The 24,808-nt window shown below is 44.5% G+C and overlaps 1 protein-coding gene across 14 annotated transcripts in view; it reads left to right on the forward strand.

Moving 5' to 3' along the window:
• ST6GAL1 (ST6 beta-galactoside alpha-2,6-sialyltransferase 1) overlaps window positions 1-23,704 on the forward strand; it is a 148,627-nt gene extending 124,923 nt beyond the window's left edge. For 13 of the 14 annotated variants that reach the window (XM_009446929.5, XM_063805251.1, XM_063805252.1 and 10 more), the window contains 3 exons: window positions 17,968-18,066; window positions 19,279-19,453; window positions 20,682-23,704. In XM_009446929.5, the coding sequence (XP_009445204.1) occupies window positions 17,968-18,066; window positions 19,279-19,453; window positions 20,682-20,923 (516 nt within the window). In that variant the 3' untranslated portion in view covers window positions 20,924-23,704. The remainder of the gene's footprint in view (window positions 1-17,967; window positions 18,067-19,278; window positions 19,454-20,681) is intronic. The other variant, NM_001037291.1, reaches the window with a different exon arrangement.
• Window positions 23,705-24,808: the final 1,104 nt, after the last annotated feature.

A 24,808-nucleotide genomic window follows, 5' to 3' on the forward strand; every position in this document is an offset into this window, starting at 1 on the left:
GTCTATTCAGAGATTCAACTTCTTCCTGGTTTAGTCTTGGGAGGGTGTATGTGTCCAGGAATTTATCCATTTCTTCTAGATTTTCTAGTTTATTTGCATAGAGGTGTTTATAGTATTCTCTGATGGTAGTTTGTATTTCTGTGGGATCAGTGGTGATATCCCAATTTATCGTTTTTTATTGCGTCTATTTGATTCTTCTCTCTTTTCTTCTTTATTAGTCTTGCTAGTGGTTTATCAATTTTGTTGATCTTTTCAAAAAAAAAACAGCTCCTGGATTCATTGATTTTTTTGAAGAGTTTTTTGTGTCTCTATCTCCTTCAGTTCTGCTCTGATCTTAGTTATTTCTTGCCTTCTGCTAGCTTTTGAATTTGTTTACTCTTGCTTCTCTAGTTCTTTTAATTGTGATGTTAGGGCGTTGATTTTAGATCTTTCCTGCTTTCTCTTGTGGGCATTTAGTGCTATAAATTTCCCTCTACACGTGGCTTTAAATGTGTCCCAGACATTCTGGTATGTTGTGTCTTTGTTCTCATTGGTTTCAAAGAACATCTTTATTTCTGCCTTCATTTCGTTATGTCCCCAGTAGTCATTCAGGAGCAGGTTGTTCAGTTTCCATGTAGTTGTGCAGTTTTGAGTGAGTTTCTTAATCCCGAGTTCTAATTTGATTGCACTGTGGTCTGAGAGACAGTTTGTTATGATTTCTCTTCTTTTATGTTTGCTGAGGAGTGCTTTACTTCCAACTATGTGGTCAGTTTTACAGTAAGTGCGATGTGGTGCTGAGACAAATGTATATTCTGTTGATTTGGAGTGGAGAGTTCTGTAGATGTCTATTAGGTCTGCTTGGTGCAGAGCTGAGTTCAAGTCCTGGATATCCTTGTTAAGTTTCTGTCTCGTTGATCCGTCTAATATTGACAGTGGGGTGTTGAAGTCTCCTATTATTATTGTGTGGGAGTCTAAGTCTCTTTGTAGGTCTCTGAGGACTTGCTTTATGAATCTGGATGCTCCTGTATTGGGTGCATATGTATTTAGGATAGTTAGCTCTTCTTGTTCAATCGATCCCTTTACCATTATGTAATGGCCTTCTTTATCTCTTTTGATCTTTGTTGGTTTAAAGTCTGTTTTATCAGAGACTAGGATTGCAACCCCTGCTTTTTTTTGCTTTCCATTTGCTTGGTAGATCTTCCTCCATCCCTTTATTTTGAGCCTATGTGTGTCTCTGCATGTGAGATGGGTCTCCTGAATACAGCACACTGATGGGTCTTGACTCTATCCAATTTGCCAGCCTGTATCTTTCAATTGGGGCATTTAGCCCATTTACATTTAAGGTTAATATTATGTGTGCATTTGATCCTATCATTATGATGTTAGCTGGTTATTTTGCCCGTTAGCTGATGTTGTTTATTCCTAGCATCGATGGTTTTTACAATGTAGCATGTTTTTGCAGTGGCTGGTACCAGTTGTTCCTTTCCATGTTTAGTGCTTCCTTCAGGAGCTCTTGTAAGGCAGGCCTGGTGGTGACAAAAATCTCTCAGCATTTGCTTGTCTGTAAAGGATTTTATTTCTCCTTCACATATGAAGGTTAGTTTGGCTGGATATGAAATTCTGGGTTGAAAATTCTTTTCTTTAAGAAAGCTGAATCTTGGCCCCTACTCTCTTCTGGCTTGTAGAGTTTCTGCTGAGAGATCCGCTGTTAGTCTGATGGGCTTCCCTTTGTGGGTAACCTGATGTTTCTCTCTGGCTGCCCTTAATATTTTTTCCTTCATTTCAACCTTGGTGAATCTGACAATTATGTGTCTTGGGGTTGCTCTTCTCGAGGAGTATCTTTGTGGTGTTCTCTGTATTTCCTGAATTTGAATGTTGGCCTGCCTTGCTAGGTTGGGGAAGTTCTCCTGGATAATATCCTGAAGAGTGTTTTCCAACTTGGATCCATTTTCCCTGTCACTTTCAGGTACACCAATGAAACGTAGATTTGGTCTTTTCACATAGTCCCATATTTCTTGGAGGCTTTGTTCGTTTCTTTTTACTCTTTTTTCTCTAAACTTCTCTTTTTGTTTTATTTCATTGATTTGATCTTCAATCACTGATACCCTTTCTTCCACTTGATCGCATTGGCTATTGAAGCTTGTGCATGCATCTCGTAGTTCTTATGCCATGGTTTTCAGCTCCATCAGGTCATTTAAAGTCTTCTCTATACTGTTTATTCTAGTTAGCCATTCATCTAATCTTTTTTCAAGGTATTTAGCTTCCTTGCCATGGGTTTGAACATCCTCCTTTAGCTTGGAGAAGTTTGTTATTACTGACCTTCTGAAGCCTACTTCTGTCAGCTCGTGAAAGTCATTCTCCGTCCAGCTTTGTTCCATTGCTGGCGAGGAGCTGCAATCCTTTGGAGGCGAAGAGGCACTCTGGTTTTTAGAATTTTCAGCTTTTCTGCTCTGGTTTCTCCCCATCTTTGTAGTTTTATCTACCTTTGGTTTTTGATGATGGTTTTGGTGTGGATGTCCTTTCTGGTGATGTTGATGCTATTCCTTTCTGTTTGTTAGTTTTCCTTCTAACAGTCAGGTCCCTCAGCTGCAGGTCTGTTGGAGTTTGCTGGAGGTCCACTCCAGACCCTGTTTGCCTGGGTATCACCAGCAGAGGCTGCAGAACAGCAAATATTGCTGCCTCATTCTTCCTCTGGAAGCTTTGTCCCAGTGGGGCAACTGCCTGTATGAGGTGTCAGTCGGCCCCTACTGGGAGGTGCCTCCCAGTTAGGCTACACGGGGCTCAGGGACCCACTTGAAGAGGCAATCTGTCCGTTCTCCGAGTTCAAACACTGTGCTGGGAGAACCACTGCTCTCTTCAGAGCTGTCAGACAGGGACGTTTAAGTCTGCAGAAGTTTCTGCTGCGTTTTATTCAGCTATGCCCTGCCCCCAGAGGTGGAGTCTACAGAGGCAGCAGGCCTGGCTGAGCTGCAGTGGGCTCCACCTACTTCGAGCTTCCAGGGCTGCTTTGTTTACGTACTCAAGCCTCAGCAATGGCAGACGCCCCTCCTCCGCCAGGCTGCTGTCTTGCAGGTCGATCTCAGACTGCTGCACTAGCAGTGAGCAAGGCTCCGTGGTCGTGGGACCCGCTGAGCCAGGCACAGGATATAATCTCCTGGTGTGCCATTTTTTAAGACAGTTGGAAAAGCGCAGTATTTGGGCGGGAGTGTCCCATTTTTTCAGGTACCATCTGTCACGACTTCCTTTGGCTAGGAAAGGGAAGTCCCCTGACCCCTTGCGCTTCCTGGGTGAGGTGATGCCCCACCCTGCTTTGGCTCGTCCTCCATGGGTTGCACCCACTGTCCAACCAGTCCCAATGATATGAACCAGGTACGTCAGTTGGAAAAGCAGAAATCACCCGTCTTGTTTGTCGATCGCGCTGGGAGCTGCAGACCAGAGCTGTTCCTATTTGACCATCATAAGAATATTTTTATAATGGGATAGAAATTGAGGAACTTAACTTCTTTGTAAGTGGTCACCATCTTGTTTTTTTGTTCTTCCTCTAATACCTTTTAATTTTTTTTTAAGAAAATCACTTTCTATCACCGTCACATCTTCTAGTCACCTCTAGGTGCTTCCAATGCCTATTTGTTGTTCAAATTTATATTTTGGCTTTTGGTATTACTTTTATTATTATTATTATTATTATTATTATTATTATTATTATTATTTGAGATGGAGTTTCACTCTGTCACCCAGGCTGGAGTGCAGTGGTGTGATCTTGGCTTACTGCAACCTCCTTTTCCTGGGTTCAAGCGATCCTCTTGCCTCAGCCTCCTGAGTAGCTGGGATTACAGGCATGCACCACCATACCCAGCTAATTTTTGTATCTTTAGTAGAGATGGGGTTTCACCATGTTGGCCCAACTGGTCTTGAACTCCTGACCTCAAGTAACCACCCACCTTGGCCTCCTGAAGTGTTAATATTACAGGCATGAGCCATCGTGCCTGGCCTACTTTTATTGTTACTAGAAGAGATAGGATTGAAAGGAATGGACTGGCTAGCAAGAAGCTCTCTGGGGCAAATGACAGTTGAGCTAGACTTTGAAAGATGGGCAGGACTTGGGGAAATAGCAATAGACGGGCACTCCAGAAAGTGGAATTGGCAAGACAGAGGAGAACAGGAAATGAGGGAGGCGTTACACCACTCCAAGAGTAGTGTAATGATCACTCCCCTATTAGTGATCAGGCTGGAGTGCAGTGGCGTGATCATAGGAAATGAGGGAGACATTCAGATACCCCTGGCTAAGTTGGAGGTGGAGGTGTAGAAGAATTGGCTGGCCTTGCCCCGTAGAGAGAGATGAGGCTGGACCTTCATGGCTGCTTGTGCTCTGGCAAGTGTGGAAATTCAGACAGAGGGTTAGGACCAGCTTTGTCCCTTTCCCTTCTCATGCCTAGTCAGGAACCCTGGAGCTGGAGAGCACTTTAGGGAGCACTAAAACCTCATCTCCACTTCTATATAAGATGCTACCTAAATATCCAGGAGAGATGTTCATTTACTCTTAATTCATTCATTCATTCAACAAATGTATTCAGTATTGAGTAGACTGTGGCAGTCAGTACATAAACTCTATAGTTAGCCTGCTTGGGGTTGAAATCCAGCTCTGTCTCTTACTAGCTGAAGGATCGTCAAGTTACTTCTCTCTAAAAAAGGGAGAATAATTCCCTTACAGGGTTGTTGTGAGGTGTAAATAAGAAAAATCTGTGCAAAGCACTTAGAACAATACCTGGCACATGTATCAATAAACGTTAACTGCACTTACTATTGATATTTGCAGACATCGGTAGGGGAGGGTACAATTGTGAGCAAAACAGGCTCAGCCTCTGTTCTTATGATGCAATCAAATAGTTTTACAAATGAATAAATTTGCAAAAAAGAACTAGAGAAGAGAGTGGTCAAGGTACTAGGAGAGCCCTGAAAGGGGAGATTTGAGCTATTCAAGGAGGTCAGAATCCCTAAGTAGGTGGTACTTGGCTGTGTAGAAGGAATGTGTGGATGTTGAAAAGGGTGGGATAAGAGCTTTTCAGGAAGAGGCAACAGTATGGGTACAGTTTTGTGTGGAAGGAAATGGGGGACTGGAAGGACTCAGGAAGAGGTGAGTATATGTGGGGCTATGTGGTGAGAGACAAGGCTGAAAGCAAGAAGGAGTCAAGCCATGGTGCTGCACCGAGGCATCTTCTTTTTTCAGTGGGGGTAGGGGGGTTGGCCTGTCACCCGGGCTGGAGTGCAGTGGCGCGATCTCCGCTCACTGCAAACACCACCTCCTGGGTTCAAGCAATTCTCCTGCCTCAGCCTCCCGAGTAGCTGGGATTACAGGCGCCCATAACCATGCCCGACTAATTTTTGTATTTTTAGCAGAGACGAGGTTTCACTATGTTGGCCAGGTTAGTCTCAAACTCCTGACCTCAGGTGATCCACCTGCCTCAGCCTCCCAAAGTGCTGGGATTACAGGCGTGAGTCACCGCACCCAGCAGGGTGAGACATCTTCTTTATGGCATGATCAGATTTGCATTTTGTAACCATCACTGGCTTTCATCTGAGCAGAGGGGCTGCAGTAGATGAAGATACATAGTTAGGAAGGTCTTGCAGTAGTCTGGGTTAGATATGCTGATAGCTTGCACAAGAGTAGGGGTGAAGGTGAATGTGAGAAAAGAATGTATTTAAGGGCTGCTTGCGATTTGCAGTCAACAGGTTTTAATGTCGCATTAGATGTGAGAAGTAAAGGGAGAGGGGCCAAAGGTGCAGCTCAGTTTCTTTCTTGTGTAACTTGGCAGCTAGAAGTTGAAATTAGAAGTCAGCCCCTTATCCATGGTTTCACTCTCTGCAGTTTCATTTATCTGTGGTCAGCTGCAGGCTGGAAATACTAAATGAAAAATTCCAGAAGTAAGCAATTCAGAAGTTTTAAATGACACGTTGTTCTGAGTAGTGGGATGAAATCTTACACATCTTACTTTGTCCCTTCTTCATCACAGGAAGAAGGATGGGTACAGTACAATAAAATATTGAATAAATAAGCAAATTCAATAAAGTAGCAGGATCCGAAGTCAACACACAAAAATATTCATTTTTTCTATTATATGCAATAACAATGAATGATCTAGAAAGGAAATTTAAAAAACAATTCCATTTACAATAGAATAGCATAAAAAAGCATAAAATACTTAGGAATGAATTTAACCAAGGAGTTGAAAGATTTATACAATGAAAACTACAAAATATTTCTGAAAGAAATTAAAGGAGACACAAAAACCTGGAAGACATCCCATGTTCACAGATTGAAAAAAGTATTGTTAAGATGTCAATAATACCGAATATGATCTGCAGATTTAATGCAATCGTTGTGAAAATCCAAAAGATATTTCTTTTTTTGCAGAAATAGAAAAAGCTATCCTAAAATTTATGTGAAACCTCAAGGGACCCCGATTAACCAAACAATCCTGAAAAATAAGAATAAAGCTGGAGTTCTCTCACTTCTTGATTTCAAAAAATACATATGTTACAATAATCGAAAGAGTGAGGTACAAAGACAAACATATAAACCATTGGAATAGAATAAAAGTCCAGAAATAAAGTCTTGTATATATGTGTAAATGATTTTTGATGAGTGTGTCAGGATCGTTCAATGAGGAAAAGACAGTCTCTTTAAGAAATGATACTGGGAAAACTGGCTATCCACATGCAAAAGAATAAAGTTGGACCCTTACCTAACACCAAAAATAAAAATTAACTCAAAATGGATCTATGACCTAAATGTAGACCAAAAACTATAAAACTCTTAGAAGACAACATAGGGCAAAAACTTTATGACATCAGATTTGGCAATGATTTCATCATTATGACACCAAAGGCATACATATGTAACAAAGGAAAAAATATACAAGTTGGACTTTATGAAAATTAAAAATAATTTTATATCAAAAGATACTCTCAACAGAGTAAAAAGACACCACACATAATAGGAGAAAATATTTGCAAGTCATCTATCTGATAAGGGATTAATGTACAGAATATATAGAACACTCATTAAACAACAATAAAAAAAATCAAATTACCCAATTTAAAAATAGGCAAAGGACTTGAATGGACATTTCTCCAAGATATACAAATGGTTAGTAAGCACATGAAAAGAGACTCAACTCTTTTTTGCTAGGGAAATGCAACCCAAGAATACAACACAGCACCACCTCACCCCCATTAGGGTGGCTTCTATGATCAGAAATCGGAATCCGTGGGCACTGTTGATGGGAATGGAAAATGGTCAGCCACTGTGGAAAACAGTACGGCAGTGCCTCAAAAACTTAAAAATGGAATTACCGTGTAATCTAATAATTCTATTTATTGGCGTATACGTACAGAAATTGAAAGAAGGGTCTTGAAGAGATATTCATACCCCCATATTCAGACTACTGTTATTCACAATAGCTGGAATGCAGAAGGAACCCAAGTGTCTGTTGATGTTGAATGGATACACAAAAGCTGGTTTATACATATAATAAAATATTATTCTAAAAAAGGACGGAAATACCGAGATTGGCTACAACATGGATGAACCCTGAAGACATTATGCCAAGTGAAATAAGCCAGTCACACACACACACACACACAGACACACACACACACACACACAAAATACTCTATGAATGTGGTTGCCAGGGAATGTGAGGTGGGAGGGGGAATGGGGAGTTACTGTTTAATGAGTATAGAGTTTCAATTTTGGAAGACTGAAAAAGTTTTGGAGATGGTTTGGGGTGATAGTTGCACAACAGTACAAATGTACTTAATATCACTGAACTATACACTTAAAAATGGTTAAGATAGTCAATGTTATATGTATTTTAATACAATTTTTTAAATTGGAAAAAATGTCAGTAGGGGAGACAGTCACAGAAGTACAAACACTGTATGATTCCACTTTATATGAAACACCTGGAGTAGAAACAAAGTAGAATGATGTTTGCCAAGGGCTAGGAGGAGAAAGGAATGTGGAATTGTTGTTTAATGAATACTGTGATTCATTTTGGGAAGCTGAAAAAGTTCTGGAGATGGTGGTGATAGTTACACAACAATATGAATGTACTAAGCTGAATACTTAAAATTGCTAAAATGGTCAATTTTATGTTATGTATATTTTAAAAGCTTTTTTTTAAATCAACAGGGAGAAACCAGTTGATAGAGGGAGAAAGTGAATATACTAAAAAGAGGAGAAAATGATTAGTTACCCACAACATGATGGTGGTGGAGCCAAAGCGTAGTGGAGGATGAACCCCAGCAGGCGGGAGTCAGAGGGAAGAAGGTGCGAGTGGTGTAGCTGGAGGCAGTCAGTATTAGAAGGATGAGAGGGCTTCTATTTTCTCTGCAAAGTGGGATGCAAGGCCAAGTCAGAAGGAGGCTGAGGGGGAAAGAGGTTTTAGTAGAGAGGGTTTGAACAAAGAGATTTATAATTGTCATTGAGGTGAGTGGGACCGTCAGTAAACCTGATGAATGGAGTAGGATTTCCAGGCCATGCTGGGCTACTTTGAGGTTGAAGAGAATGAATTTAGAGAGAAACCAATCTCTGTTTGATGCATGGATGGTAGGATCTGGAGGTGAGCAGGCAGCAGCAAAGAGGAGCGGGGAGAGGGGAGGAGCCCTCCCTGAGCACTCTCTTGGACTGCGGAGGCTACCTACTCTCTGAGCACTTCTTCGTGATGATTCAGTCTTCCTCACTGTGAAGAACGAAACCCCAATCCTGCAAAGATTCTGAAACTGTATTTAAGGCCAAAGTAAGGTTGCCTGGGAATTAAGAGTACTGGAGTCAGACAGGCTTTGATCAGATCCCTCCCCCAACACTTCCTATGTGAGTGACTTGAGCAAGTTGCTTTACTTTACCTTTCTGAGCCTCATTTCCCTTACTTGTAAGATAGAAATATGAATAGTTACTATCCAGGGTTTTTTTTTTTTTAGGATCAAAGGAGTTACTATGTGTGGAGCATGTCACCCAGAGGCTGGTATGCAGCAAGTGCTTTGTAAATAGTAGCGATGGGCACTACTGAAACCTGAATGTCTGCCTCTGCCTGTTTGCGAATGACTCCACCTTCCCAAATCCCAACAGGGAAGGTGAGTCAGCTTGAGACCACTTGAGAGGCATCTAGCAGAAGGGAGGCAAAACTTCTGTTAAAGGATAATTTTTAGGGAAAAAAAGGTAAGATGATGACTCTCATACAGATATTAAAAATGAATTCATCATGAAGATTTTATTTTACTCGTATGATGGAACCAGGCAGATATTACAACTGGTTCAAAGGAAGAGTCAAAGCAACACAAATTTGGAGTAAAGGAGTTGAACTAGTTTTTCTGTGAGATAAGGCAGGGGGAGGAGAGAAATCAATTGATACTCTCCTGGGCAGCATCCTGCCCAGTAGGCACATGTATTAGTTGCCTACAATTCACAAAGGGTTGCAAAATAGCTCCCGTGGAATCAGAATCTGATAGGGAGGAAGAGTGTGCTCAGAAAATGCATGGCTTTCTACTGAAGCAGATTTTTTTCCCATTACACTTCTAGATCTCTGTGCACCATTGTGCCAGGGCTGTGAGGAAGGTGGCCCACTTCCCGGGATACACTACCCACCCTCAAGAGAGCCTTTCCTGCTTCTTCTTAGGCAAATCAGCTCTCTTTTCTCACCTCCTGTAAGCAACACTAAGTATCTGGCTGTTCCTTTCGTACTTGAGTCCTGGATGCTCCATGACAGCACTTGTGGTGGTATTGAACTGTGATGGACACTTTCTATCATTGCCCTTTCTTACCTTGATATCCTAAAAAGCTGGTGGTCTGTCTTCTCTATCTTTTGTCCTGGTCAGTTATCCTAACTATTTTGTGTCTGTTTCTGTGGATTAGTAAACGGGGTCCCCACCCCCACTCCACAAGGAGAACATCTGGCACCCAGAAGTCACTGAGAGAATAGCTGTTGCTTTGGTAGAATTCTGCCTCTGAGTGGCTTGTTCTTTTCCCAGACGGAGAGGTCTCCTGACAGCAGCTCTCTTCTTTTTCTTTTTCTTTTTTTTTTTTTTGAGACAGAGTTTTGCTCTTGCGCTTAGGCTGGAGTGCAGTGGTGCAATCTCGGCTCCCTGCTCTGCCTCCTGGGTTCAAGTGATTCCCCTGCCTCGGTCTCCCAAGTAGCTGAGATTACAGGCATGCACCACCATGCCCAGCTAATTTTTTGTATTTTTAGTAGAGACAGGGTTTCGCCATGTTGGCCAGGCTGGTCTCAAACTCCTGACCTCAGGTGATCCACCTGCCTCAGCCTCCCAAAGTGCTGGGATTACAGGCATGAGCCACCGCGCCTGGCTTCAGCAGCTCTCTTCTAAAGCCATCTGGACCCACATTTGTTCAGCTCCCCTCCCTTGGCCATGATGAAGGCATGCAAAACAAAAAAGGCACTTTTCTTACTGAGAAGGTGGCTTTTTATAGAGAATGGTGTCATACTGCTAGGTTTCAGGCCAGCAGACCTAGTCAGGCATGTGACACTTCTGTGCCAGGTGTGGCTATGAGAGTCAACAGGAAAAATGATATATGTAAATGGACAGGTCTTTAAATAAATGCAGTTTTGACTATAAGAGTAAGAAGGTTTCTGTGAGACTCAACTCAGTACCTCCTGTACCCTGTGGGCCTGAGAGAGGAGACAATGGGACAAGAAGACCCAGTGGCTTCCTTGGAAGCTTTTGTGCTAGCTGGAGAAAGATCTACTTCCTATATGCCTAGCAACAGTCCACACTGACTGGACTGCAACCAGGACATTTCCAGATTACTCAGTGGGGCTTATCTTGAAATAATAGTTGATGCCATTTGTTAAATATATTATATATACCATCTAAGGGTCTTACATGCCTTCTCTCATTTGATCTTCATGGCAAACCCTGTGAGGTATGACCACCAACCACCATTTTACCTCAGAACTCAGGCTCCCAGAGTTTGAGTAAGTTGCTCAGAGGAGCCCAGAAAGTAAGCGACAGAGGTGGGATTTGGTTCTAGGTGTTTGCCACCAGCACTTTAAATCACCAAAGCTTTCTGGAAGCTCCAACTTTTCTTCTCAAGATACTGAAAGACAGGTATCTGGATGGGTTGGCAGGGCAGGTGGGAGGTGGGCGAGATTTCCATCAACAACAGGTCTAAAACCAGCGATGGTGAGCTGGGTGATTTTGAAGGAACCCCTGCCATACAGTCTATTAATATCATAATTGGAGCTAAAATTTAATCATGATGGCAATCATGAGTTCTGGGGCTTCTTGATTTGGGCCAGCAGACACACTCTCAGTCACTAGTTCTCCGAATCAGAGAAAGGATGCCTTCAGGCTGTGTCTTCACATGGCTTTTCCTCTGTGCGTGGTGGAAAGAGAGAGCTCTGCGGGTCCCTTCTTGTTGTAAGGACACTGGCCCCATTGGATTAGGGCCCCACCACATGACACATTTAATCCTAATTACCTCCCTCACAGCCCTATTTCCAAACAGGGTATTAGTCACATTAGGGATTAGGGTTTCAACATAGGAATTCTGGGGGCACACAATTCAGTCTATAACAGAGGGAAAACAGATTTGAGAAGAAAAAAGTCCAAAATATGCACAGTGGTAATATCTGAAGATGTGCATGTGTGTGTGTGTGTGTGTGTGTGTGTTTCTATTCTTGCATTTTCTAACTGTCCCCAGTGAGTATTTGTTACTTTCTAACTGAGAAGGTTACTTTAAACAGTGTCTTGAGCAGCAGCACTCCATGCCCTGGTGTAGCCTTTTCCTGGCAGATGTTCCCCAGGGCTCTGCTGCTCTGCCAATGACTTATTCTCAGCATGAACTCCTCCCCTGCCCCCTAAGAGGATCTCCAAACCCAGGTCACACTCCCCCTGCAGGTAAGTACAGGCGTTTGAGAACAGCTTTATTCTTCCAGGAACAGCTGGTCCCCTCAGCAGGGCCTTACAAGGTGGTTATGTCTAAATAAGGCACCTGAGGCCAGGAGATGTGACATGGTCCATCTAATACCATGGAGTGAGTTAGACACAGAGCAGGACTGGAACCCATGCTTCCAATTCCCCATCCAGTTTTAAGGCAATCTTCCTTTCTTTCTTTCTTTCTTTCTTTCCTTTCTTTCCTTTCTTTCCTTTCTTTCCTTTCTTTCCTTTCTTTCCTTTCTTTCCTTTCTTTCCTTTCTTTCCTTTCTTTCCTTTCTTTCTTTCTTTCTTTCTTTCTTTCTTTCTCTTTCTTTCTTTCTTTCTTTCTTTCTTTCGAGACAGAGTCTCTGTTGCCCAGGCTGGAGTGCAGTGGTGCGATCTTGGCTCACTGCAACCTCTGCCTCCCGGGTTCAAGCGATTCTCCTGCCTCAGCCTTCTGAGTAGCTGAGATTTCAGGTGCCCGCCACCACGCCTGGCTAATTTTTGTATTTTTAGTAGAGACGAGGTTTTACTATGTTGGCCAGGGTGATCTCGAACTCCTGACCTCAAGTGATCTGCCCACCTCAGCTTCCCAAAGTGCTGGGATTACAGGTGTGAGCCACTGCACCTGGCAAGGCAACCTTTTTTTTTTTGGTAGAAAATCTTTGAACTTCATATAGATGGTGTTAATGTGGGTGAGTTCAGAGCCATGTGTAAAGTTCCAGGAGGGGAGTGCTTGCTGGCTTCTCCCTTATCCCTCCACCAGATCCCAGCCCCAGCCACTTTCTGTTTCTCTTCTCTGGATAAAACTATCATTCATCTTCACCTGTTTCTATTTTCATGGATTACTGTCTCATTCATCTCAAGTAGCTCAAGTGAATGGCTGTTTTTCCATTGGATACAGGAAGACTGAGGGTGACCTGACCCTCATGGTGTGCTTGCTTATTTGAATGTCTGATGGTTTTATGGGTGTAGTCCTGCTGGAGCAGAAAGAATATCTGTTAGGAGCCTGCCTCTGGGCTCTGGTTCTAACTGTGCCACAAACTCATCGTAGCCTTAGACAATTCTCTTGTCTCTCTGGGCCTCAGTTTACCCATCTGGAAAATGATGGGTCTGAATTTAATACCTTGAGTATCATCCAGCTGTGACATACTACAACTCAGGCAAGAAGCAAATTCTCCTGACACTCCATACTCCTATCCAGTGTTCTCTGACGTCCTTCCCCAAGAGCTGTGGTACCCTACCCTGCCCACATTATGTGAGGCATTGTAGCACATAGGTTAGAAGTGTGGTCTCTGGGCCGGGTGTGGTGGCTCATGCCTGTAATCCCAACACTTTGGGAGGCCGAGGCAGGTGGATCACGAGGTCAGGAGATCAAGACCATCCTGGCTAACACAGTGAAACCCCATCTCTACTAAAAATACAAAAAATTAGCTGGGTGTGGTGGCACATGTCTGTCGTACCAGCTACTTGGGAGGCTGAGGCAGGAGAATCACTTGAACCTGGGTGGCGGAGGTTGCAGTGAGCCAAGATCGTGCCACTGCACTCCAGCCTGGGCAACAGAGCGAGACTCCATCTCAAAAAAAAAAAAAAAGAAGTGTGGTCTCTGGAGCTAGACCTAAGAATCCAATTCAGACTCTCTTACTTACTGACTGTGTAACTTGGACAAGTTACTTAGCATTTAGCATCTCTATTTCTTTAATTATAAAATGAACATATTAACACTTACTTCCTAGGGCTGTTGTGAAGATAAACTGAGCTGAGGTATGACAGTACCTAGCATGTAGTAAGCATCATTAAATGGTGTCTGTTGTTTTCACATATTGTAAAGAAGAAAGCTTCGTGCATCTCTTGGAATTTCTGAGGACAGTGAAGCCACAGCTGGGAAAGTCTCAGGGAGCCAGGAGTTGCTGGCCTCCTGCTTTGCATACTCAAAATTGCTGGAAAGGGGCTATAGCAGGGGGAGACATTTTTTTAAAATCCCAGTTATTGCTATTCCTCATGAGTATGTGTATATCACCTGGCATCAGTACTCTGCATAGAAAGAAGCATAGCTAAAGAAAAGACACTTTGCTTTTAATATACCAGCTATTTTCAGGGGAATAGGGTGGATGAGGATAGGGAGTACTGGCCCTCTGTCCTCAGGCCTCCCTGTCACTAGCTCAGTCACATCTATCTTACAAATCCCCATCTAGCAGGAAGCCTGCTCTGCCCTTGGACTATAGACCTGAAGGGCTGTTGTAAGTTACAATGTTCCCAGTGGAAGGAGGACAGTACTTAAAAGTTACAAGATGTGGGTTCTGTTCTTAGTTCTTATGGCCTGTCAGCCAGGGAACTCCTGGCCAGTAGTCTCATCCTTGAACTTCTTTTTTTTTTTCTCAAGACGGAGTCTCGCTCTGTCGCCAGGCTAGAGTGCAGTGGCATGATCTTGGCTCACTGCAACCTCTGCCTCCCGAGTTCAAGCTATTCTCCTGCCTCAGCCTTCCAAGTAGCTGAGATTACAGGTGCTTGCCACCATGCCTGGCTAATTTTTGTATTTTTGGTAGAGACAGCGTTTCGCCATGTTGGCCAGGCTGGTCTTGAACTCCTGACCTCAAGTGAGCCACTGCGCCCAGCCCTCATCCTTGAACTTCAAATTTCCACCCCACCTTACTCCCACAGGCATATACCAGTTGTTCCTTTTTCTCTGTTCTTATGCAGGAAATGGCCTGAGGTCCAGGAGTCCCCTTGGTCCCCTTTTTCTCTCACTCTCAACATTCAATTAGTCTTCACATCTACAGCCGACAATTGTAACTTCTTTTCTTTACTCCATTATTTCTTAGGTGACAACAGGAGCTTCTTTGTGGTCTTCTTTTTTCTAAAAACACTAATTCAGAACTCTAGCGTGTTTAGATCTTCCTTACTTAAAACCCTTTCCTGGTCCCCATAACCTACTGAAGAAATCCTAAGCTCCCTGGCTTGGCCTCTGTCTACATTTCTCTGATCTCTTCCAGCTCTTTCTCTCTATCCTAGCCATACTGAACTACTTGCAATTCCCAAACAGGGTACACACTGTGCTAGTTGTTCCTGCAAGAGACAGGAACACACATCCCCCCACACTAGCTTAACAAAACAAAAAATGCATTTCTCTCTCATGCAAAAGAAGTCCAAAAGTAGACATTCCAAAGTTAATATGGTGTTCCAGTGTCAGAATCCAAGTTCTTTCTACTTTGTGGGTTTGCCGTTCTCAGCATATGACTTCCACTTTATGGTCCAAAATGACTGCTCAAGCTCCAGCCATCACATCCACATTTCAGCCAGCAGGAAGAAGGAACAAGGAAAGGCATAACCTTGTCTCTAAGGATAGTTCCTGGAAGCCACACTTGCTTACATTCCATTGGCCAGAATTAGTCACCCAGCCATATTTATCTATAAGAGAGGCTATGAAATTTTTTTATTTCAGGGAGTCTATTTTAGGTTGCCATGTGCAAAAGTAAAAACCAGAGGTGTTGGTGGTCAAGGAAGAAATAGAGAATGGATGCTGGGTAACATCTAGCAGTCTCTGCCACACACTCACACATTCAGGGGTTTGCACTTGGTTCCCTGTGTCTCAGACATCCCCTCTCTCATGCTTACAGTCTCTGCTTGGCATCTTCTTTTTTGCCCCCTAACACTTGCTCTTTTTTTTTTTTTTTTTCAAGATGGAGTCTCACTGTTGCCAGGCTGGAGTGGAGTGGTGCAATCTTGGCTCACGGCAACCTCCGCCTCCTGGGTTCAAGTGATTCTCCTGCCTCAGCCTCCCAAGTAGCTGGGACTACAGGCACCCGCCACCATGCCCGGCTAATGTTTGTATTTTCAGTAGAGACGGGGTTTCACCATGTTGGCCAGGATGGTCTCAATCTCTTGACCTTGTGATCCACCCGCCTTGGCCTCCCAAAGTGCTGGGATTACAGGCGTGAGCCACTGCACCCGGCCCAACACTCGCTCACTTTATGGCCATCCTCATACTACCTCTGTTGTTGCACCATCACAGCGTGTTAACCATTGTTCAATTGTCCACCTTTCCCACTACCCTGTGACCTCCTGGAGGGCAGGGACTGTGTCTTTCCTTTGGCTCCTTAGCACCCAGTATAGCTGCACAATCTCCAGCCAAGGTAGACCGACCACCAATATTTCTTGTCTCAAAGATATATTGAGGAAATGAGAGTATATTCTTCAGGCTTCCAGGAACTTCCTTACATCTGTAGGAAGGTATGGGCATGGGGATAGCTCAGTGATTGTAGAGGCTCGTGGCAGATTGCTATTCTTTGGGTTGCACACAGGCCGTCTCTCTTGCCATAGTTTTTTCCAGATACTGCAGTGACATTGATTAGGTCTCAGCCTTGGCGATGTAGACTGAGGTGGAGAGGGATTATTGTCATGATTCTTGCTTTCGTTTCAGTCAGTTCTTGATTTGATTTCTGCCATTTATTCCTCTCAATTTTTACCTGGGCAACATCATCTCCCGCCTGCTTTTTAAGGTGAATGTTGACAGCTGATTTCATATATTAGTTCTGGCTTTCTTAAGAGGGATATGGCTCCCTTCATTCTTAAGCCTTTGGGGCTACTTTTCTTTCTCATTCACTCATGATCTCCATTTGATCCGCAAGACAGCTCATGTTTGAGAGAGCAGAGCAAATGTGTTATTCCCATTTCACAGATCAGAAAATGAGGGCCGGCCGGGCGCGGTGGCTCATGCCTGTAATCCCAGCACTTTGGGAGGCTGAGGCGGGCGGATCACGAGGTCAGGAGATCGAGACCATCCTGGCTAACAAGGTGAAACCCCGTCTCTACTAAAAATACAAAAAAAAAAAAAAAATTAGCCGGGCGTGGTGGCGGGTGTCTGTAGTCCCAGCTGCTTGGAGGCTGAGGCAGGAGAATGGCGTGAACCTGGGAGGCGGAGCCTGCAGTGAGCTGAGATCACGCCACTGCACGCCACACTCCAGCCTGGGTGACACAGTGAGACTCCGCCTCAAAAAAAGAAAAGAAAATGAGGGCCTAGTAACATTACTCTTATTTGCTCAAGATCATAGGAAAGTTAGTGGCAACGCCAAGAGTTGATCCTGGATCCTTTTGTATCCAAGACCAGTATCTTTTGCAAATACTTTTCTTTATTTTGATAAATAATTAACATTTACATGCATTATTTTCCCCCAGAATTTGAATTTTTTCTTAGGATAGATTCCTAAACATGGAAGTATTGAGTCAAAGAGTATAAATGTGCTTTAAAAAAAAAAATGCTCTTAATACATTTTGCAGAATTCTTCAAGCAAGGTTGTCACACTCATGTTTAAGGCAGGTATAACTACCCATGTGCAGGCCAGCCCAGGAGCCAGTGTGGTGGGGAGAGGCCATAGCCAGCCATTGCTGGTTCCCTCAGCCAGCAGAGGCACACATGAGCTTCTCACCAGCCCGGTGAGGGTCTCCTGTTGGGAGGTGTGCATTTTTGCATGCACTCTGGCCTCTGCACACAAACTGAATATTTCATCTGGTGCTCAACCACAAGCACAGCCATCTGTTCCGTGTTGGAACAGATGTGTTGGACTGTGTTGGCTGTGTTGGACTGTGTTGGCTGTGTTGGACTTCGTGAGAGATCCTATGTCAGTCTCCATCAGGATGTGTATGTAGTGTACTGGACTCTCTAGGTGATTGAAAGGATTCCAGAGATAATTTTGATTATATGAGTCCCTGACTTCAGACTCCACTCTTGTGACCACCACACAAGGTGTGACTCCAGGAGGCTGGGATGCCGTGCTATTTTCACTGTACCCTTGCCCCCGTAATCTCAAAGCCTGACTGGATGGAACCCTTTCTATTCTATGGCTAGTGGCTTGTGATAAATGTCCTTTCAGGTCAACACAGTGCAGGCTGCTATCTTTACCTTTCTTTCACCGAAGTTAAGTGCTGCACCAGAACTTAGAAGCCTCATGGGGCTCTGGGGCCTCAGGCTGTACCTTGTGCTATGTCAGCTATTACTTCATGTCAAACATTTGCATATGAATGTTCAAGTGACAGCTTATCTCTTTCTTCCTGCAGTTGGTTACCACAGAGAAGCGCTTCCTCAAAGACAGTTTGTACAATGAAGGAATCCTAATTGTATGGGACCCATCTGTATACCACTCAGATATCCCAAAGGTAAGTGGGTGTCCGTGGGAAATAGGGGTTGAGTTTCCTGTCTGTCTACAGATTTTCCTGATTTCCTAGGTTTTTAAAGTCATGGCTGACATTGGCTATTCCTAAAGGCTGGGTATTTGAGTTTTAGGGTACCCCATTTCATCTGGACTAGCAGATTCAGAAGTATTCCTGTCCTATGCCAGCTACTCTCTTTGCCGTGCCAGGCACTGCCAGGTATTGTCTCCCAGTTACAGTATTTACTGGGATAGTGGCTGGAGTTCCCAGCGTCTGGGGTAGATTGTTCATTAATGCAATTATTCGTGATGAGCATCGGCAGAACTCGAGAGTAGTTGCCGTTACTCCTGTAAATAATATTAGCACCCTTTTATTTCACACTTCCAATATCCAGAATTCTTCCCATTTCACTCTCGTAACAATTTAAGGAGATAGATGGAAGCGTGGTTGTTCCCATTTTACAGATGGGGAAATTGAAATGTGGAGAATGAAAGTCCCCCATTCCAGGACTTGATTTACTAAGCAGAAGGCGCAGATCTGCAACAGCAGCTCTTTCCGGGGAAGGAGACATGAGTGGCAGGCCTGCTGGATTCTAACCTCTCTGGAATAGTCCTCTCACTGTTAATGCATGTCAGTTGACCTCTCCCTGATGTAGGCTGCTGTGGCCTCAGGAGCATGGCCTGAGAAGGGCAGAGAGCACTAATCTTGGGACACTTAACTCTGAAGTTGGATCTACCAATGCCTGACAGGCTCTGGCGACCCCTGGCACGCTCACTATCTGACTTTCAACAGTTTTGCACTGATCTCAGTTAGAACTCAAATTTGCCTAGGTCAGGACAAGGACTCTGAACCCATAGATGTCCTATGCTCTAGTTTTCTCCCCTTTAAAAATGAGAGATGGGGCCAGATGGTACGTGGGGCTCTTTTCAGCTCTGATAGTGTTCCCGGACTCTGATCCTGAAGCCTGAAGCTGATCTTGGGTCGCCAAGCTCAACTCTCCCCCAAAGCACAGGCTATAGGCTAGGCCCCACCCTGCTATCCAGTGAAACCTGCAGCTGGAAGAGAAGCCTGTAGTCTGCTGCAAGAAAAGGGCTGTGCCTCAGGAGCAACACTTGTTGATCCTTTCCCCTCCCCATGTCCACTGATGAAGATGACTCCTGGGGGGAGCAGCTCACTGGCCCATTTCTCCCTTGAGAGGACCACTTCTTTCTTTTTCAGTGGTACCAGAATCCGGATTATAATTTCTTTAATAACTACAAGACTTATCGTAAGCTGCACCCCAATCAGCCCTTTTACATCCTCAAGCCCCAGATGCCTTGGGAGCTATGGGACATTCTTCAAGAAATCTCCCCAGAAGAGATTCAGCCAAACCCCCCATCCTCTGGGATGCTTGGTGAGTTCATGTCGGGGAAAAGACCTTGCATGTTTGTTTCTAGAAGAGATGAGCTTTTTTTCTGGGGTCTCATTCATTCATTCGTTTGTTCATTTGTTCACTAAACAATTGCTAGGATTTTGCTCTGCTTGTAGACCATGCCAAGTTCTATCTAAAATACAGAGGGAAATAAGATAGAATCCTTTTTCCTGAGGGCATCTATTGGGGAGGTCAATCAGATGTCTGAGACAATATTCAATTTGTGCCAGAAGGGAGAGACAACCTGGTGTCATAGGAGAGAGGACACCTTCTAGCTGGACAGTTGCATATAGCCTCATGGAGGAAGTAGTGTTCGGTAGGCTTTGGAGAGGGGAGAATTTGGCAGAGGAAGATGGAGGGAAGGGAAGCTATGAACAGGGGAGGGAGGTGGGAAAATGAGGAGCGGGGCTGTACCTCAGATGAGGGGAGCAAGGCACTTTTCTCAGGTGTACAATTTAAGGGGGTACCCCTTAAAAACTCAGTCATCAAGATAAATAATATTTCACTACAGTATCTTCAGAAAACACAATTAATGTAAAAATTATGATGAGTGAAATATCAAGTATTTAAATAAAGATAGGATCAGTAACAGTGCTGTGCAGAGTTTATTGGAACAATGCTGGCCAGGGGCCCTCTTCTTGGATTTTCTCTACACCTCATCATACAGACTGTGGAGTGCTCCTGTTCCAGCTGTCCCTTTGCCCAGCTAAGGGAAGAAAAGTCTTCCCTCCCCAACACTGTTTCATGCAAATGCTATAAGGAAAAATCTGCTCCCAAATAGCACCATCCAAGAGGTTCTGCAGGATGTCACAGTGCTAGAAAGTGCTAACTACACATGATGCCACTGTCTCCTCAATCAGCTCAGTAATCTTGTCCTCTTTCTCCAAATAAATTATTCCATGGATACATTCATTGGCTGATTGATGGAGTCATTTAATCTACTAGCATTTAGGGAGGATCTATTATTCACCAGGCCCTGGCCTAGGTGCTGGGGATTCAAAGGTGTATAACCCTCACACAGCCCTGCATCCTAAGGAACACTGCTGGGCTTGGCTTGCTGAAACTTAGATTGGGAATCACAGTCATAAATAGAAACTCCAGAGGGGAAGCTCTCCAAATTTGGGGTCATGAGCTGCTGAACCCACTGGGCAGAGCTCTGGGGTGCTGGGGTGGGTTGTCAGGCATGACTCACCTCTGCTCCCCTCTCCAGGTATCATCATCATGATGACGCTGTGTGACCAGCTGGATATTTATGAGTTCCTCCCATCCAAGCGCAAGACTGACGTGTGCTACTACTACCAGAAGTTCTTCGATAGTGCCTGCACGATGGGTGCCTACCACCCGCTGCTCTATGAGAAGAATTTGGTGAAGCATCTCAACCAGGGCACAGATGAGGACATCTACCTGCTTGGAAAAGCCACACTGCCTGGCTTCCGGACCATTCACTGCTAAGCACAGGCTCCTCACTCTTCTCCATCAGGCATTAAATGAATGGTCTCTTGGCCACCCCAGCCTGGGAAGAACATTTTCCTGAACAATTCCAGCCTGCTTCTTTTACTCTAGGGGCCTCTGTCAGCAAGACCACGGGGGCTTCAAGAGCCTGTGGTCAGGAAATCAGGTCCAGCCTTCCCTGTAGCCAGGCAGTTTATGAGCCCAGAGCCTCCTGCCACACACATGCACACATATCTAGCATTCCTTCCAGACAGCATCCTCCCCACCTTCCACCTGGGTAGATGCAAGGTCTATCTCTCCCATCAGGGCTGCCAAAGCTGGGCTTTGTTTTTCCCAACAGAATGATGCCATTCTCACAAACCAATGCTCTATATTGCTTGAAGTCTGCATCTAAATATTGATTTCACGTTTTAAAGAAATTCTCTTAAATTACAATTGTGCCCAATGCCGGGTGGCTCTGGGGGGCAAGTAGGTGGTACAGGGGATTGGAAACATGCTCCGCGCCTCCAGAAAAAAGTTGCTCCCGAGGTCCATGCCCCTGGAACGTGTTCCTATCACTCTGGCTGGTTGGGCTGGTCCTTAGACTGGGTGCTTATGATTAAAGGGTCTTGGTTAGCCCACTTTCCCTCTCCATGTGGAGATGGAAGGTAGAGAAGGATACAGTGTCTATCCTCAAGTTGCTACGGTTCAGTGAGAGAGGCAGACATCTGAACAGGCAGGTAGGATTCAGTGTGCTCAGTGCACTGGGGATTTGGAGAGAGATGGGCTTGCTCTCTCTGTGCACCCAGGAGGGCCACACACTTAAAACTGTGTTTGTGGATCAGAGAAGGCTTTATAGCACAGGGGGCATTCAGATGAGTCTTAGAGGAAGAGAAGAAACATGGCAAGCAGATTACATCTGAGCCGTTTGAATTGTGTTTTTCTTTCTTCCCATGTTTTTTTTTCTAAGATCTACCTGAACTTAGAGACTCAAGATATTTTTTTAGGAAACCTCCTACCCATGTCTGAGGTAGCAAGTGCAGCCTCACGACAGATACCAGGCAATCCAGAGCCACAAAACCTGATTCCTCCAGGCTCTGCCTGGCCTGACCCTGTCCTGTCAGCTGGGTTTACATATCAGTCCCATTCTTCCTTTTCAATACCTACCCCCAAATCTTCTCCTAACCACCATCTGTTTTTTTTTTTTTTAAAGCATTTTTTGCTTTAAAAGCATCCTGACCCCAATTTCTTTGAGCTCACGGGCCTTTTGCCGAAGGTCTCTCAGGGTGTAGTGGTGTGGCTCTCTGGACTTACGTCACTCTCAGAGGTCAGAACCTTGGAGATCAGAACTGATTCTCACCAGGTGTGAGAGGTGTGGTAGCAGATTGCAATGCTCTGCACCTCTTCTTTGCAAGTGAGCAACTTCAGGCTCTCTGGGCAGAGGCTGGCCCACTGTAGTTTGCAGACATGCTCTCCAGATGGTTTTACTAAGTCCCCTCTCCCTGATAGGGAATCCTGCTGGACCAGCGCAGCCCTGGTGTGGAGAGGTTAAAAGACTTGCACAGGATCACCAAGTCATGCTGTAGAGCCAGGGTTCCTAGACCCAGGGCTCTGCACTCTCAAGGCTGGCCCCATGTGCTCAAGGGGATCTAATGTTTGGGCTCCAAACCAACGATCTCGGAGCTGGGCTCCTCATTTACTGCCAAACCCTCAGCTTATGTAGCTAGAAAGGGCCCTGGAGTGAGAAAGCCTGGATTTTCAAATTGATGCTCCCCTACTGACTAGCTGTGCCACTCTGGGCAAATGCTCTTCCTTGAGCCTGTTTCCACACCTGTAAAGTGGGGATGATGATCCTATCTCACTGCTTTTGTGAGGATTACAGGAAAGCACCTGTCCTGGCTCTGTACCTGGCACGTAGTAGGTGCTCAGTTCATGCTGGTTTCCTTCCTGCCTTCAGTAGGGACCTGCTCTGTGCTCACACCTCGGCTGCACGCACCCTGCTGTGACAGAGGCTAGTGTGGAAGAGGTCCTGTCCTCAGGGAATTAACTGTCTTATTGGGAGACAACAACTATCCTCCTTGGAACACCCAAGAAACCATGCAAAGCAGTGGACAACACAGAACACACCCTCCTCCTCGCTGCCTGCAGCTCCAATCTGATTCTGCTTGGGAATGGGCGGAGCACGTGGGCTGCTTAACTGCTGTATAGGACAAGCCCCTTACCCCTCTCTGGGCCCATGAATTCCTGGCTTGGTTTATGTTCTGATTTGACACACTGATTTTAATCTTCGAATCATGACACTGAGTGCCGAGGAGGTGGCATTCCGACAGCAGGACATACATGTTGGTGTGAAGACTGGGACGACACTGGGTAGAATCTAGTTTTTAATTATTATTAATATAAAGGATCAAATTAATTTAAATATGATTCTGAAGTCTACAGAACTTTTAGTTCTGTGCTGTCTATGTGGACACTTTGGTAAAATGCAAATTATGATATGGACGTTATCATTGGTCTGGTGAGATGTTTCATATTTGTGACAGTTAATTTAAAAATTATGACTTAATGCTGCCTGTGTCTATGGGGTTCTGTCTTCTTTGATAGCCATCTATTCATCTGGATCATGGGACCCTCTCTAATCCTTCCACCAATCAAATAAGCTATTGCTAGTGGTTTGGAGTTGAGATATCAGTCTCGGAAACTTCTGAAAAATGCCTAATTTTTCAGAAAATTCTGAAAAATGCTAATAATTACCCAAGGATTATGTCAAATTTTAAAATAAATGTGTGTGTGTTTCTTTAAGCTGCTTCTCTCTTCTTATTTGCTAAATGAACAACTGCTGATTGCCAACTTTTATCTCCAAAGAGGACACAACCGAGATCCTGAACCCCCCAGTCCTTACCCACTAGCTCCTCTAGCCTTAGACTTACTCTTCAGTACTCCAGGAAAAGAAATGTGAACTTCACTGGAAGGATCACCTCTTTGAAATAGTCACTGGTTTACTGATTTTATTTTTATTTTTTGTTCTTGCCTGGATTCACATAACTAACCTGTTGCATCAAAGAAGAGATGGAGTCGGGCAGAAAGCAGAACATAAAGAAGATCCTTCCCTCGGTTTCCAAAACTCTAAAATCCTTAAATGAATGATGTCTTAAAAGGATTTAAAATGTTTGGACACAAATCTTGAGAAGGAGCATGAGTTAGGGGAGAGAGGATAATTCCTTTCTCCTGTGAACTGCCCACCCCCTTGTTACAGGTTGAATTGTGTCCCCCCAAGATTTGGATGGCTGAAGTCCTAACCCCCAGTGCCTCAGAATATGACCTTGTTTGGAAATAGGGTCATTGCAGATGTAATTAGTGAAGATGATGAGGTCATATTGGAATAGGTTGGGCCCCACTCCAATATGACTGGTGTCCTTTTGAAATGTGGAAATTTGGAGACAGGCATGCACACAGGGAGAACACCATGAAGGCTGAGCCCACAGAGATACCAAGCACCTGCAACCTCCACTCCCACCCGACTAGTAGGGTTCTCACTGACAAAGCCCGACTTTCAGTGTCTTAGATACCGTTCTTAGAAAGTGCTTCATGGCCTGGCAGTGTGCTGAACCCATACCAGTGCCTGGCCTCTAGAGCCATGAGCAAGATGGGGAGAAAGGACACACAGGACTCAGAGACTGCCACCTCCTTTCTAGTCCCAGGTCCTTGTCCTCTGGATGTCCTTGGTTTCCACTTCCTTCATGACCCCGGCGCAGCCCTCTGGGATGTGTTGTAATGTGACAGAAAGTGGCTCTAACACCGCTTTCCACTCTCACTTAGGCCAGGAACACTCGCTCAGGAATCTCATGCTATGGGATGGGATAATGGCATCAGCTCAGGAGAGAGGAAAAGCCCTTCTCAGTACCC

Source organism: Pan troglodytes, chromosome 2 (assembly GCF_028858775.2).
Source record: "Pan troglodytes isolate AG18354 chromosome 2, NHGRI_mPanTro3-v2.0_pri, whole genome shotgun sequence".
NCBI lineage: Eukaryota > Metazoa > Chordata > Mammalia > Primates > Hominidae > Pan > Pan troglodytes.